This window comes from Syngnathoides biaculeatus, chromosome 16 (assembly GCF_019802595.1).
Source record: "Syngnathoides biaculeatus isolate LvHL_M chromosome 16, ASM1980259v1, whole genome shotgun sequence".
NCBI lineage: Eukaryota > Metazoa > Chordata > Actinopteri > Syngnathiformes > Syngnathidae > Syngnathoides > Syngnathoides biaculeatus.
This window is the reverse complement of record NC_084655.1, coordinates 21,259,890-21,272,046: the sequence shown is the minus strand read 5'-3', so window position 1 is coordinate 21,272,046 and position 12,157 is coordinate 21,259,890. Positions and strand designations below refer to the sequence as shown.

At 46.1% G+C, this 12,157-nt stretch overlaps 2 protein-coding genes across 5 annotated transcripts; one reads left to right on the top strand and one right to left on the bottom strand.

Annotated features, from left to right (window-relative positions):
• Positions 1–379: 379 nt before the first annotated feature.
• Positions 380–2,588, bottom strand: LOC133514816 (coiled-coil-helix-coiled-coil-helix domain-containing protein 5). Of its 4 annotated transcripts, none has more exons than XM_061846800.1 (4): positions 2,514–2,588; positions 2,161–2,301; positions 1,909–2,060; positions 380–474 (listed from the first exon to the last, which is right to left on the bottom strand). In XM_061846800.1, exons 1-4 carry the CDS (start codon positions 2,576–2,578, stop codon positions 446–448), a joined length of 387 nt encoding a protein of 128 aa, XP_061702784.1. In that variant the 5' UTR covers positions 2,579–2,588; the 3' UTR covers positions 380–445. The 4 variants fall into 4 exon arrangements, with proteins under 4 accessions (XP_061702784.1, XP_061702786.1, XP_061702785.1 ...); XM_061846802.1 differs by having other exon boundaries at positions 2,161–2,297; positions 2,514–2,571; XM_061846801.1 differs by having other exon boundaries at positions 2,491–2,569.
• Positions 2,589–2,813: 225 nt separating this feature from the next.
• atp13a1 (ATPase 13A1) lies at positions 2,814–11,757 on the top strand. Its single transcript, XM_061847033.1, has 25 exons — positions 2,814–3,444; positions 4,743–4,832; positions 4,947–5,210; positions 5,303–5,458; positions 5,538–5,607; positions 5,690–5,796; positions 5,912–6,041; positions 6,190–6,245; positions 6,323–6,449; positions 6,531–6,668; positions 6,745–6,865; positions 6,945–7,102; positions 7,310–7,485; positions 7,552–7,662; positions 7,746–7,871; positions 7,958–8,060; positions 8,658–8,851; positions 8,942–9,038; positions 9,117–9,301; positions 9,943–10,057; positions 10,139–10,335; positions 10,431–10,573; positions 10,646–10,757; positions 11,034–11,177; positions 11,260–11,757. The coding sequence occupies exons 1-25, from the start codon at positions 3,085–3,087 to the stop codon at positions 11,368–11,370; spliced, it is 3,591 nt and encodes a 1,196-aa protein (XP_061703017.1). The 5' UTR covers positions 2,814–3,084; the 3' UTR covers positions 11,371–11,757.
• Positions 11,758–12,157: the final 400 nt, after the last annotated feature.

Genomic DNA, 12,157 nt, shown 5'->3' with positions numbered 1-12,157 from the left:
CATTACTCAACATCCTCCCCTCTCTCCGAGACGGCCTCCTCCTGCTCTTTTCTTCCCAAACTCCCTATTTCTTAGTCGGCGAGCGGTCGGACCATTTTGCGTGGGAGCGGAACGGAGCGGTTTAATATTTGACTCTGTCTCGGCACCGCAGATGGGGTCGGCGGGTGGGGGGGTGGGGGGGGGTGCCACAGATATATGTAGCGGAAAACAAAAGAGGGGAAACCCCCACTGGTTGAGTAAGGCATACCTCGGTTTCAAAGGAAACACAGCATCGGAATGCGTCCCGTTTATTTTCAGTCTACACGGCCTCGCGGTGCAGCGAGTAACAGGCGATTTTTTTTTAATTTTTTTTTTTAAAAAGGGAAATAATCACAGTACGCAAAGTTGAAGAAAAACATGGTGGAAATATTTTCTTTGGGATGAGTGTTGAAAAAGAGGCCGAACGCTACGATGGCACCGGTACTGGATTTGTGTCTGGAAAAAAAAAAAAAGAAATACACAGATATATGAATTATAAACACAATAATATTCATCGGGATGTAGAAGTACAAAGGGGTTTACGATTATCCCGATGTAGGATGTTGTTTTGAGGTTATGTTTCAAACATGGGAGAATGTTTTCATTCCTCCTCCTCCGCAAACGTTTAGGAGGGAAAGTTTAAAAGTTTGGGAGATGGGACTTTCCCGGTGGTGGGGGTGGGGGTGGACATTTGATGATACAGAGCTCGACGGAGTATTAATTAATTCATCCACACCATCTTTTTACTGCAACTGAGAGTGAATCAACAGCGCCTCTGCTTGTTGCAGCCAAGTAGTGCACTACTACACCGCTGATTCCCAATCAAATGAGTTTTTGCGAGATCATCATGATTATTTTACTAGTCAATTCGTTTTGTGACATTCTTGGGAGGTTTCTAGTGTAAAGCGGGTTCTCTACGTACCACCTACTTTGGTGCATTAAAAATCTGTACCAGCACTGAAGATAAAGATGTAAATTGGCAGAATTTACGTCGCTTTTCAGTAATTAAACAGATGTTGGCATCGTTTACTATGTTTTTTTCTACGTGACAAGAAAGGCGTATCATTAAAGGCCATTTATTGCGTCTGAATTTGCCTTTATGTTGTTTTATTTAAATAAGTGTACAGTATTATTATGCTTGGGTTGCACGTGATAATCGCCGCCATTTCTACAGACAAGCTAGGCGTCAGCGGCGAGCGGCGGATGTTTTCTGCCTGCTTTAATTCATTCGACGACGTCGCCAAAGCTAGATATGTACAGAAGATGAAACTTTGTGAAGATATCGATCCATATACTCTCCACAATGACGTAACTTCAAAGGATCTGAAAGACTTCCCTGAAGTAGAATAACCGGACACTAGAAATCCACATGCTTACCGCTTACAAAATGATCAGAACAGACTTATCCTTGTGTACTCGAGCTTCGTTCAGATCTGCACGTCGTATATTTGCGAGCCACTTTTCTTCACGTTATTTCCGATAACTCCGTTGTATCTTCCCCTTCACGCAATCCCATCTTTGGAACACGGAAAAATCGCTTCCCAACCTCTCTGTTTCGGCGATCTCCACATCCGTAGACGCAACTAAAATCTGGCATGATGACGACGGACAGCTGACTGCTCGTCTGCAGCAATGGCGCTCAAGCGACCGGATGAACAAGAGTGATGTCACGTGCAACCCAGCTATTGATTTAAATTCAGATTGTTGAGCAATAGGTGAATTTGGTTATTCCCATTTTGTATTTTTGCCAATTTGACATTCATGCCCTGTTCAATAAAAAAACATTGAAATTAACTCGGACTTTTTGGGGGGTAACAACCCACATGTATTCCTATGTTATGTTTTTAACAATTTGCCTTTACAGTTTTTTTTTTTTTTTTCCTGACTTACCCACTCCACTGAGATCTACCGTCTCAGCGCAGCCGAGAAAGCGGGCCACGTGGGCCGAACAGGAGGCAGCCGTGCCCTGGTTTTCCCTGAGACACTTCTCAAACTCCACAAACTGCATGGAACAGTCTCGTCTGATCTTCTGGATCACCGGACTAAGGCGACAAATGCGGGAGTTAGCGCGGGCCAAACAAGTGAGGAATTTGGAGGGCGATATTGGTTGAATGCACACACACACACACACACACTCCTTACTGGGATGATGTGCACTGTGCAACCTTCACTTTGAGTTGGTGACACTTCTCCTGCCATGCTGATGGGTTGGAGGCCACACATGACCCGTAGGCGTCCATCTCTTTATGGCAGTACTTTGCTGTGATATCCATAGCCGCCTGCCTGAGAGAGAAGCACGTGCAGGTACGGTCACAAAATGGGAAATATATTAACTTGAATTATTTGGAATAATTCGCAACGTAATAACACGTCCAATAACTGTGCTCTTACTCAGTATGCGCCTAACATTATAGTTTGCTATCTATGTATATACATTCACCTCAAGAAACACTACAAGATCATAGTACATACCGAGTAGCAATAAAAGGTCTTACATTTTGTTATTTTGTGCTGGTTTGAACCGATGAAGCTGATCAGTGAAGGTTACAACACTTCTCATGTAAATGGCGTGTGGCAACGCCTTCTTACAATCCCATTGGATGAAAACGGGGAAATGACGTATGTGATTGGACGGGTCTCCAGCAAGCCGAACACAATCTCAAATCCTATTGGTTGATTTTGTTGTCATTTGTACAACAGGTCCGCAAAGGTCCAATGACGGCAGGCTAGTTAAAGACACAGTCGGCTAATTTTAGTTTGAATCGAGACTAAACATTTCGTTTGTGGCATGAAAATTGAATATATGTGCAAATAGGTTAAAATATGAATCCCATCAATATTGTAGGAAGGGTCATAAATGTTTACTTTCCCCGATTGGCTTCATCAAGGGATACGTACCCAGGTTACGTTACGTGGTGACGTATACGGAAGCGAAGTGCCCAAGAGGGACAGGGCTCTCGTCGGTTGCACGGAGTAAGGTTCCGCGTGTTGAATTGCTGTTTTTGTTTTGTTTGTTTTTTTTTTTTGTAACCGGCATCAACACGACGGGGCGGCGGTGGACAACAAATGGGCCCCGGTGGTGAGCAGAGGACGATGAACGACGTCAAAATGACCGCGGACGGCGTCGGCGGACCGGGCAAGCCACAAACTGTGAGCCGCAATCAGTATGACAATGGCACCGGTGACGAGCTGGTGAGCTCCGTGACGCTGTACAGGCGGAGGCCGCGGCTCTTCCACGGCACCGTCCTCCCCTTCATGACGGTCCTCTACCCGACCTGGCTGTACGTGTGGCTGTGGGTCTACGGCGCCTCGGAGTATCCCGAGGCAGGCCTCCTGGCTCTGGCTGCCATCGGGATCGTGCACGTCCTCACGGCGCTGTCCGGTTATTGGTCCGTGCACGCCCACTGTTGGCTCACTTGTACCAAGGTAAACCAAAACGAAAACCTCACTGTCTGATGTGGGGATGGTCAACAGACGGAACCGCTGGCATCTTCACAGAGGTCACGGGTGACAAAATTGGGACGAGCCAGTATCAATACCACTGCAAGGAATTTGACTAAAGATTGCTGCAAACGTGAAGAAATTTGCAGTTTTGGGATCTTTCATGACAAAATGTAAATGACAAATCCATATGAGCAAGAAACGTGAAATGAATACAGTATTTGCTTTAAATGACCCTTAAAGGGGAAATCCACTGGTTTGCATTAACAACGTATCCAGTAGGTCATGTAATATGTACTCTATTATCACAATGTGATGTTAAATCCTCTCTCATTTAATAGTGTTTTGAGAAGATTTTTATCAAATTTTCAGGGGGAGTCACGTGACCTACGTGCGCGGATGCGACGTGTTACGTGCCGCAACAAAAGCTCGATTACGTGGGACACCAATTATGGCCAGCGCTGATTTCTCGGATTTATCCTCATCTGATGTAGAAATAGCAGTATCGGTTGATCGAGAAAACGGAGGAACACTTTCATACACAGCCTCGAGTGGCTCGGTTGATTGGGAAGACTGACGAATACCGCTCACGGCTGCGTATGGAAGTATTCCTCCGTCTCCCCGATCAACCGAGTGATCGAGCAGCTCCCGGTTGTGTCGCTCACGACTGTGTATGAAAGTATTCCTCCGTCTTCTCGATCAACTGATTCTGCTATTTCTTCATCAGATGAGGATAAATCCGAAGTATTCCTCCGTCTCCCCGATCAACCGAGTGATCGAGCAGCTCCCGGTTGTGTCGCTCACGACTGTGTATGAAAGTATTCCTCCGTCTTCTCGATCAACCGATTCTGCTATTTCTTCATCAGATGAGGATAAATCCGAGAAATCAGCCCTGGTCATAAATGCTGTCCCGTGTAATCGAGCTTTTGTTGCGGCACGTAACACGTCGCATCCGCGCACGTAGGTCATGTGACTCGCGGAAATGGCAGCGCCCCTCAAAATTCGTAATTGTCAATAAAAATCTTCTCAAAATATACATATGTACATATCACGTGACCTATTGGATACATTATGAATGCAAAGCAGTGGATTTCCCCTTTAAAGGATGGATCAGGGCCTAAAATGTTGACATAAATGTGCTTTCCTGAGATTGCAGACGTTGGATTTGAACCCATTTGCTAGCAATACTGATTTATGACGAATGTCGAATCTTTAGGTTTTTCGAGGTTATGTGATTGTGTTCTGGATCATTTGTAACTCATGTGAATTGGTCACTTGTTCAGGAAGCGGACCCAAACAAGGCGACGCTGGCAAAGGTAGTACCCACCCCCAACAACGGTTCTGCTGAGCTTGTGACACTGCAAAGAGACCAGGTGAGTTAATCTTAAACTCCCGTCAGTTGCACATTTTCCTCGCATATTTCATTTTTTTTATCGGATTCTTGCACAGAACAACGGATACCGTAACAGTTTTCTTCTCCTTCGCAGGATGAAAACGGAGAAAGGATTCTGTCGTTTGAGTTCCAAAAAATCCGCTACACTTTCGACCACAAAGAAAAGAAACGCTTCTTGCCCATCGCTTTCCCCGTCGACCACCCGATGGGCCACTTCCAGTCGTGGCGCGGCTACCAGGAGGAAGCCGACCTCAGAGCTGCGGAGAAGCGCTACGGCACCAATCACGCGGAGATGATAGTTCCCGATTTTCTGGAGCTATTTCGGGAGAGGGCCACTGCCCCCTTTTTTGTTTTCCAGGTGTGTGAATACTTCTCCTTTCAAATGAAACAGACATACTGCATTTGCACGTTGATTTTTAAAGCAGCCCTGTATGTTTTTCCATCTCTCAGGTGTTCTGTGTCGGGTTGTGGTGTTTGGACGAGTACTGGTACTACAGCGTGTTCACGCTTTTCATGCTGGTGGCGTTCGAAGCCTCCCTGGTCCAGCAGCAAATGAGGAACATGTCCGAGATCCGGCGCATGGGAAACAAACCCTACATGATCCAGGTTGCGTTTCCACCACCCAACTATTAGCGTCTCTTGTGTCAACAGAGAGTTTCAGTGTGAAGTCGTTTGCTTCCGGCAGGTTTATAGGAACCGTAAGTGGAGACCCATCTCGAGCGATGAGCTCGTCGCGGGTGACCTTGTCTCCATCGGTAAGCGTGCTATCAAGTTTTTCGTTATTATCTCTTCTGTCAACATGAGTGGATGCTTAGCGTGTACTGGTCTGGTCCCGAGGACGCTCCCCCCAGGACAACCTGGTCCCGTGCGATGTGCTTCTACTTCGCGGTCGCTGCATCGTGGATGAGGCGATGCTAACTGGAGAATCTGTCCCCCAGATGAAGGTATGAGACATTTATCAAACCTACCGTTTTCTACAAGCGGGGTGCACCCTGGACTGGTTGCCAGTCCACTGCCGAGACACATGCGGACAAAACAACCTTACACGCTAACATTCAGGAGCCAGTGGAGGACTTGGACCCCGGTCAAATCCTTGACCTTCAGGCAGACTCTCGGCTGCACATCATCTCTGGGGGGACCAAAGTGGTGCAGCATAGCCCGCCGTTAAAGGCCAGCGCCGGACTCAAACGTAAGCAAAGAAGTTTTGCACTGTTTGTAAATAAAAAGAACTGCCGTGAGCTGTAATGTAAAGTCAAAAGGCCACACAGAACCTCTAAAAGTTATCGATTGTTTACACGAAGGTGTCACCTTTCTGTATATTTCGATTGCATGTGCAGCTGTAGACAACGGCTGCGTGGCTTACGTTCTGAGAACAGGATTCTACACATCTCAGGTGACTTTCTTCGTATGAGTGTCAGTTTTACTGCGGCCAGCGCTGGATTCAATCTGCAAACGCGCTTTTGCATGCAGGGTAAACTTCTGCGCACCATCCTCTTTGGCGTGAAGAGAGTCACGGCAAACAACTTGGAGACGTTCATCTTCATCCTGTTCCTGCTGGTGTTCGCCATTGCGGCCGCTGCCTATGTCTGGGTAGAAGGTGAGGTTTGCGGAATGGTGGCGTATTACGTGGAAGGAGCGTTCGTAGTATCTACGGTAAGTCTTATCTGTCCTCCTTCAGGGACGAAGGACCTCAGCAGGAACCGTTACAAACTCTTCCTGGAGTGCACCTTAATCCTCACCTCAGTGGTTCCCCCGGAACTCCCCATCGAGCTTTCTCTGGCTGTTAACACGTCGCTCATCGCTCTGGCCAAACTATGTAAGAACGTACGAGTATGGTGTCCTTATCACGCTTGCACCAGAAGTGCTTGATTACCTTCTTTCCTGTGGTTTAGACGTGTTCTGTACAGAGCCCTTCAGGATTCCTTTTGCCGGTAAAGTGGAGGTCTGCTGTTTTGACAAAACGGGAACTCTGACAAGCGACAGTCTGGTGGTGCGTGGAGTAGCAGGCCTCAGGTAAAATGGCCGCAAACCAAGGATCCCCCTGTATTTTATAATTTGGTCTACAGCAACAGATTTGTATCTTTATGACCAGGGAGGGAAAAGAGGTGATGCCTGTTTCGGATATTCCGGTGGAGACGCATCGGGTCGTGGCGACCTGCCATTCGCTGGTCACGCTGGATGACGGACAGCTGGTTGGAGATCCACTGGAGAAGGCCATGCTGACCGCTGCCGATTGGACTCTTACCAAAGGTAGGGTTTTCGCATGGAAGACTTTGGATCAGTAGACGCTTTAGTCCCTTTGTGATCATGTTTTTTTTCCCCTGTTGTGAATTAAAATAGTTTCAGAAAATATTCTTTACTTGTAGTGCGTTGCGTTGCCAGTTGACCAGCGAATCGTGCTCCTCAATGGCAATAAGACCTCTCCTGTACCTGGTTTCTTCTTTTCTCTTCAACCAGACGAAAAGGTCTTCCCACGCAGCATCAAGACTCAGGGCCTCAAGATCCACCAGCGGTTCCACTTTGCCAGCGCTCTGAAGAGGATGTCAGTTCTGGCCTCCTATGAGAAGCTGGGATCTACTGAACTTTCTTACATCTCCACTGTTAAAGGCGCTCCAGAGACACTAAAAGCGATGGTACCGTGCACGAGCACTATCTCAAATGGTGTGAGAGTTATTATAATAGTCTGGCTGTGGTTGTAGTTTTCAGAACACCCTGAGACTTACGATCAAGTGCACAAGGAAATCTCCCGGGAAGGGGCGAGAGTTCTCGCTTTGGGTTACAAAGAGATGGGGCATCTAAGTCACCAACAGGTTTGTTCTCTCTCTATCCTGAAAAATATAGTGTTAATATTAGTATTTGTTTCACAGTTCTTTGGATCTCACGTGTTTTGTAGGTTCGGGAGATGAGCCGCAGTGCCCTGGAATGTGACTTGAATTTTGCCGGCTTCATGGTTGTGACCTGCCCCCTCAAGAGTGACAGCAAGGCAGTCATCAGGGAGATCCAGGAAGCATCTCACCATGTAATTCGTTCAACGCAAAGCGCACGCAACTCCTCGGCGCTTTTGTTCCCAGACGAGCGTCTGATTCCTTTTTCCTGCGCTCTCAGGTGGTGATGATCACAGGGGACAACCCCTTGACGGCGTGCCACGTAGCCAGAGAACTCCACTTCCTGCAGAAGGAACAAACGCTTATTTTGCAATCAGCGCGTGGTGCGTAAACGAATTGGACGGATTATAGATATGAAACAATCCTAGTAGTATATGTGCTGCTTCTGTCTTGCACGCCTTGGCCCCCTGGGGGCCAGACAGTGTGGTACAAGCATGCACATAATTTGCAGTTTTGAGTTGAGTTTTTGGAATATTCGTTATTGGAAACATTACATTCTGACATCAATGCTATTTGTTAGCCTGTCAATTTGTTTCGCATTTTGTGTTAGCATTAGGCTACTGGACCTTTGAAACACAGAGCTATCTGTGTGCTTCTATTTACAACATTTCATTCTGTTTTTCGTGCTAATTTTACTGTGAAGTGGGCGTGTCAGCAAACAGCTTGAAGCAAGCACACTTTGTTTCTTTCTTTGAAGAAATGTTATTGTCTGCCATACTGCACCCCGCACGCTCAGAGATGACAGAATAGTATAATATGACGGGATGGTATTGACTGTTTTAGTATCGGAGCATTTTTACGAGTACAGTACAGACGTCTCGGCATCAACACTGATATGCATATTGGCGTAATCCCTCACTTAATACTTTTGCGACCGTTTCAATAAAAACTTAGCTGCTCCGGCGCTTTGTCTTACCCAGGCAGGTGGCAGTGGGAATCCATCGACGGCACCGTGCACGTACCTCTTCCGCCTCCCTCGGTGTCTTCATTTGTGCGGCAGTTTGACCTGTGCGTAACCGGGGAGGGGCTGGCCAGACTGTGCTGTGACGCGCAGCTACTGCACACCCTCTTGCCTCACATACGAGTGTTTGCACGGGTCAGCCCAAAACAGAAGGTAAGACAGAAAACGAGGATTTTGTAAGCCAACAAAGTTCTTGTAATACGGTGTAGCGGAAGTGAATTGATGTGAGAATTTACGTTCCAGGAATTTGTTGTTACCAGTCTCAAAGGGCTGGGTTATGTTACACTGATGTGTGGTGATGGTACAAACGATGTCGGCGCTCTCAAACACGCCCACATCGGTAAGATTGTCCACAATTAGTCACCATTTTTGTCTCGCTGTAGCACTCTCAGTAAATTTTAATCATATTTTTACACAGGCGTTGCCCTGTTAGCCAACACCCCTGAGCGCATGCCCGAAAAAAAGAAACGAGGGCGAGAGAAGGAGGTGACGGCTGTTGAATCCAGACCTTTGCCGCCCGTCAATACAGGAGGCAAGCTGAGCTCCAGAGGTGCCAGGCAGAAGATGATGGCCCAGAGAGAGGAACAACTCGCAGCGCAAAAGGTGCCCTTGAATTTCACTACTCCCTTGATACGGTACAGCCTCAATTCTTGACCACAACCCGTTCGAGAAGGCGGTTCAAAAAGTGATTTGTTCGAAAAATGAATCAATATTTCCCATTACAATGAATGGAAAAAGAAATAATGCGTTCCAAGCCTGAAAAAAAATTGCCTTTTTAAAGGTTTTTTTTTTTTTTTTTTTTTCCTGGTAATAAACTTCATAGTAGGAATACATGTATAGTTTAACTACTTTATATAATAAAATAATTTAAGAAATATGCTGTAGTATGCTTTAGTAGTTATTTCCGGGTTTTTTTGCGGGGTTCATTCGAATTCACAATAACAAAGCGCGTCGTGCGTGGTTCGGCTGGTCGTGCCGCGCGCGTTATATTTCCGGGTTATTTCAGCGGTGTTGGAATTCAGAACAAAGGCGTCGTGGGTCAGCTGGTACAGTCGCACGCGTTATCTTATTTCCGGGTTTTGTCAGGGGCATTCGAGTACCGATTTTCGTTCGAAAACCGATTTGTTCGAGAATTGGGACGTTCAAGAACCGATGCTGTACTGTACTATTTTTTTTTCATCTCTTAGAGCGGTTTCATTTTGTTATTGGTTTGTTTGATAGAGTACAAGTGTGTTCTTTTATAGGAGAGAATAAGTCAAGTCTTGCGGGAACTCGAAGAGGATCAGGTACAGATCGTTAAACTGGGTGACGCCTCTATCGCCGCCCCCTTCACCTCCAAACTCTCTTCCATTCAGTGTAGTGAGTAACAACTATCAGAAGGACACGTTTAGTATGCTTCCACACTTCCTAAAGTGTCTTCCTTTCTCCGCTTCCGTCCAGTCTGTCATGTCATTAAGCAAGGCCGTTGCACTCTGGTGACAACGCTACAGATGTTTAAGATCCTCGCTCTCAATGCCCTGGTGCTCGCCTACAGCCAGTCTGTTCTCTACCTGGAGGGGGTAAAGTTCAGCGATTTCCAGGCAACCCTGCAGGGTCTGCTGTTGGCCGGCTGTTTCCTCTTCATCTCTCGCTCAAAGGTATGAAATTGTATTAAGAAAATAGACGCGCGCTCAATGTATTCATCGCTGAGTAATGGTGTGCATCGGCTTTCTCTCCCCTTTGGTTGACTCAGCCGCTGAAAACGTTGTCCCGGGAGCGGCCCTTACCAAACATCTTCAATCTTTATACTGTGTTGACGGTGCTGCTACAGTTTGCCGTCCACTTCTGCAGTCTGGTCTTTCTCTACAAAGAGGCGCAGAGGAGAAGCCCGCCGAGGTAAGAAACGGGAACCGCGCGGCTTCCGCTTTATCTGGTAAAATATCACATTTCTCCATTTGTCTTTTGCAGAGAAGATCAGTTTGTGGACCTGTACAAAGAGTTTGAACCCAGTCTAATCAACAGCACCGTCTACATCATGTCTATGGCTATGCAGATGGCCACGTTTGCCATTAACTACAAGGTATTTACCTCGATCGATTTTAAGGGGGTCCTTTGCGGTGTAAGGCGGTCCGAACATTCCTAACCTAGCGCACGAGTGCAGTGGTGCCTTGAAATACGAGTGACCCAACATATGAGTTTGTTGAGATTCATTCATTTGATTCTTTATTCATGTCTGAAGTGTTTTTCCACACAAATCTTTACTGTAATCATGACTTTACCACCGAGTGCCAAAACACCGCCGTCCTAAACCGAAAACTGCAGTCCTACATCGCAAGATTTTTGTCGTCTTGCACAGGGTCACCCGTTCATGGAGTCGCTCAGTGAGAACAGACCACTACTGTGGAGCATCGCTTTATCCGGCTTAGCAATTGTGGGACTTCTTTCTGGTTCGTCTCCTGAATTCAATGAACAATTTGCCCTCGTTGATATTCCAACTGAGGTGAATTGCCGCAAAGGGTATTCTTCATGACTTTGTTTGGGTGTCTGTGTCAATGTAATAATGATCCCGTATTTCCCCACAGTTCAAAATGATCATCGCCCAGGTTCTCGTGGTGGACTTTGTCACCGCCCTGTTCGTGGACAGAGTACTGCAGTTTTTGCTCGGCAAAGGGACTCTCATGGTTCCTTCTTGAACAGCCGTCAGCACCCGTGGTCCTTATGTACTCTAAAGGGAGAGAAGAGAAGTGAGACGGTCATGGCGCGCAGTACTGTACACTCCCCCCCTCCTTCAGTCCTCTCCTGCCAACCACATTCCCTTACTGTATTGTCATCAGCTACACTTTGTTCTTTTTCCTCTTTACTTTGAACTTCATCCCTCCCTCCCCGCAACCAGACAAGGTCATGAAGAGCAGTATTGAGGGGAGTGCGAGACTGCGCCAGTCGAGTGACACTGAGACACAAGAGGGGCGTTCTCCAAGAGAATTAACGAGCGTTTGGTTTTGTTTTTTTTGATTACTCTCCTTGATTTTGTAAAAAGTGAAGACATCTCTAACAGACTTATAAAAAGACTTACAAATGATAAGATCTGTCAAGTGTTTGTTTTTAACAATCGCAGATATGTCGTAACATCTCCGGGGGCACAGTGGAGACAAAAAAAGAACATTGCATGTCTTTTTTTTCTCCATTTTTTCTTGATCTAGTGAACTTATAATAGGTATTTGTTTTCTAAAAGTCCCATTATAATTCTCAGACTACTTAGAACTTGAAAAAAATGAATTAGAAAGAAACGGAGTTGGATGTGGAAGGAACAAATGAATGATTAATTATGTAGAATGAAACCAGTGCTAAAATTGAACGCAAAATATCTGGTTACATTTCTTAAGACAATAAAAGCTACCATACAATTACTAACATACTATGCAATGCACAGAAGAGTGCAAATTAAAGTGACCGAAAATGTCAATTAAACTAATAAATAAT